Consider the following 3,915-nt stretch of genomic DNA (forward strand, 5'->3'; position numbering starts at 1 on the left):
TAATCTAAAAAAATTATTTCTAAATATTCAAATTTATGACAACAGTGAAAGTATAAAATACTTTCATTATTTCTCAATTATCATGTCCATAAATTTGTTATTGTAAAGTAAAAAGTGAAAGGATAACAATTAAGTAAAATAATTATTATAAATTTTATTTTTATTATATTAATTTATTTAAAGTGCATTATTTGTAATTTTATCATTTTAATCATATTTTTATAATTTTATTTGATTTAAAGATGAAAATGAGCATTTTCAATTAAGTTTTTAATTTGTGTTCGTTTTGTAAATATTAACTAAATACGTTGGCTTCTAATTTTTATTTCTTGTTTTCATTTATCTAAAATCAAATGGCCCCTAAACAAACCCGTTTAGTAACGATATCAAACAAACCCGCTTAAATTATGTGACTAAGTTGAGTTATTAGTTGAATATTAGCCTATATATTATTACTAGAACTCAATTAACCAATTAAAACGTTTTAATTTTGTTTTTGATGAACAAAAAATGATTCAAAAAGTATTTTGAGATGGTGGGGTATAGTCCTATGAAAAAGAACCGGCGAATGTAGACATTTTTCATGGTGCTTTTGCGGACGATGGCTATAAAAGGGTTCCTTCGGTCATGAAGTGGGCAACCGTCTGTTCAACTGAAAACCGGAGAGCACATCGCTAGCAGTGGCAGTAATGGGTGGAAGTGGGTGTCGCAATTTGAAAAATGCTGTGATAGCATTGCTGGTGCCTCTTCCCTCCATTCTCTTCTTCATCTCCTTCCTAAACCAAAATCAAAACCCCCATTACAATCCCACCACCACCGATCACACTACTCCCCATTTCATCTGGACATGGTGCCTCCACCACCCTCTCCTCTTAGCCAACGCCCTCTTCTTCCTCAACGTCAATCTTCTCTTCTGGCTCATTGGTCTCGCCCAATCAAGCCACTGGGTATCTATACCGCCCCTCTCCTCTCAGGCTCTCACACGCTTTTCTTGATTTCCATTGCTTTTTTTTTTTTTCTCTCCTTCCATTTCCGAATGGTTTGGGAGCACGAAGTTCGCTTCCAGATTTGGAATTCTGCAGGCTTCCACGAAAATCAATACAAATCCGTGTTTGGTTTAGTTTATTTATCAGTTCCTTTTTTTTTCTTTTTTCTTTTTTTGCTCTGATCTCGGTGGTTCTATGGATTTTGATGCAGATGATCGATTTGTACTGGACCGTCATACCCGTTTTGCTTGTTCATTTCTATGCGAATCACCCACTTGCTCAGTTCAACATTTGGAGGTCAAGGGCTTTGATTCTGATGACATGGGTGTGGAGTTTAAGGCTTACTCATAACTACTTGAGAAGGGAGGGGTGGGCGTGGGGCGCCAGGGAGGACTGGAGATTCGCCGATATGCGGCTGCAGTACGGCAAAAACTGGTGGTGGATCTCCTTCTTCACCGTCTATGTTTCCCAGCAGGTAAATTTGCATTCATCGACTCTCTTCACTTCTTTAAGCGAAACTATCTTGTGTTTTCCTCAACGTTTGTAATTGAGTATTTAACTGTCTGGTTTATTTTGTACGCATTGACAGTGTGCCCCTTGATTTGTACTTTTTGGGTTTTGCTGTCCGGATCACAATTCTAGATATTGAAAAATAGATCTTGAGCTTTGACTGTAAAATTGTCTAGATTTGGACAAAATAGAAAAAATATTGTATGGGTTGTGTCAAATTTGGTTGTCTTGGTAGTATAAATTAGAGGACTTTCCAAGAGGGGAATAACTGCTCGACGAATTGCCTAAAAAGCGCTTTAGATAGCTAATATATGCCTTTTCCACGGTTGATTCCTTTTTCTTTTCTGCTTGATGAAAACTACACAGGTGCTGCTTATTGGAGTTTGTCTGCCATTTTATGTGGTCCATTCTGTTGTGAAACCATGGAGCATCTGGGATTTTGTTGCGATCGCTGTGTGCTGTTGTGGTATCACCATTGCCTATCACGCTGACACTCAACTCCACTACTTTGTGAGCAGAAACAAGAAACTGAGAGAGCTTGGGAAGCCGAGGATGCTCACTCTCGATGAGGGCTTATGGCGGTACTCCCGTCATCCCAACTACTTTGGGGAACAGCTATGGTGGTGGGGTTTAGCCATTTTCGGGTGGAACCTGGGACAGGGATGGACCTTTATTGGTGCTTTGGTCAATACAATGTGCTTGGCACATGTGACCAAGCTTGTAGAAGACCGGATAATGAAGGAAGAGTACAGAGCGGAAGCGTACAGGCTGTACCAGCAGACGACATCAGTGTGGGTGCCTTGGTTCAAGTCATCCTCAGTAGGAGGAAAAGATAAGAGTGCTTGATTTCATATTTACTGGTGTTGAACTTTATTCGCTACATTGTGCATGTACTATGCATTCCTTCTTCCTACATCCATCCCTAGGCTATGAAATCTGTTGAATTGAAGAATGAATGGATTTCACTTTTGTGTAAAGGGGAACTTTCCTCTGCACTTGACAAGTTAAATCTGCCAACTGAAGTTGCGCAGGTTCGGATAATTGGATGTGTGGAAATATAAGGAGATCTGGCTTTGTTTTGCTGCAAAAGCATGGTGTTGCTGGCTGCATCTGTGTATTATTTGTTGAGTCGGAGAATTTGGGAATTGCATAGTTTGTTCTCATTATTTGGTTAAATCTAATGCTAGTAATGCCAAGAAATAGAGTTGAGTAAAATAACAGTTCTATAGAAATAACATTGAGAGGGAAAAAATTTGTCCAAAAATTGTAAATTTGGTGAGAATCTACAAGAATCAAGAATGAAATAACCCTTCAATTTATAACTCTCCGTTTAAGTGTCGCATGGAACTTATAAAATAAAAGTAAAATAAGAAGGAATCAACTTTTTTCATATTTGATTATTAAAGAAAAAAGTGAAAAAGAAACCAAGTGATGTACCAAATGAATGATCAAAATATTGATATTAAACATCATTACCATTTGATTTTCCTTAGTTTTTAGTCATGTTAGAATAATTTTTTTATTTAATTTTTCTTAAATTATAATCATATTAGAATAACTATTTATTTTTAATAATATTTGATACAAAGAAAAAATATAATAAAAATTAAAATTTCTTTTTAATTTCCTTAGCATAGAAAGAAGATGTATGAAAATTAATTTTTTTAATTTTCCTTTCTTTCCATTTGGCCAACAAAAAACCCTTGAAAATAAAAATAAGAGAGTTATATTTCATGATATTTTCTCCTTCTATCAAATGCTATTAAAAATAAAAATGTATTCTAATATGATTAAAACATTAAGAAAAATCGAATGTCAAGCCATGTTTAAAATTTCAGTTTTGTTCATTGATTTAGAATTTTGTTTTTCTTTCACATTCCTTGATCACCAACCATAAGGGAAAATTCATTTGAATTTTCCTATCTTTTTCCTAATGTTTTCTAAGTTTCAGATTATCGTAATTATTTTTCCGAACCTTCTGAAACTGAGAAAAAAAAAAAAGTTAGGAAAAGTAAACAAAAATATGAAAGAAATACTTTTTTTTTTCTTTTCATATTTGGTTGTCGAGAAAAATGAAAGAGGATAAAACATTACTAGATCGACCAAAAAAAAAATTTTGAAAAAAATCTCAAATTTTAATCCTATTAATTAGAACAATTTTTGGTATAGAGAAAAAATATAACGAAAAATAAATTTTCTTCTTACTTTTTGTTTTTCAAACAAAATTCTTTATGAGACTTGATAATTCTATCAATTCTAAATATCATTGAATTTATGAATGAAATTATTATATTTGCTCAAAGTAAAATAAATTTAACTTAATTTAAATACAAGCTTAACCCAATGTTTAATATAATAGAATAGAACGGTGTTCATCTTTATATTTTTATATCTTCACTAATAATAGTTCATTCCATTC

The 3,915-nt window shown here is 33.7% G+C and overlaps 1 protein-coding gene across 1 annotated transcript; it reads left to right on the forward strand.

Annotated features, from left to right (window-relative positions):
* The first annotated feature begins 611 nt into the window (after positions 1–611).
* Positions 612–2,585, forward strand: LOC131145178 (uncharacterized protein C594.04c). Its single transcript, XM_058094306.1, has 3 exons — positions 612–947; positions 1,198–1,461; positions 1,863–2,585. Exons 1-3 carry the CDS (start codon positions 690–692, stop codon positions 2,340–2,342), a joined length of 1,002 nt encoding a protein of 333 aa, XP_057950289.1. The 5' UTR covers positions 612–689; the 3' UTR covers positions 2,343–2,585.
* Positions 2,586–3,915: the final 1,330 nt, after the last annotated feature.

This window comes from Malania oleifera, chromosome 12, assembly GCF_029873635.1.
Source record: "Malania oleifera isolate guangnan ecotype guangnan chromosome 12, ASM2987363v1, whole genome shotgun sequence".
Taxonomy (NCBI): Eukaryota; Viridiplantae; Streptophyta; class Magnoliopsida; order Santalales; family Ximeniaceae; genus Malania; species Malania oleifera.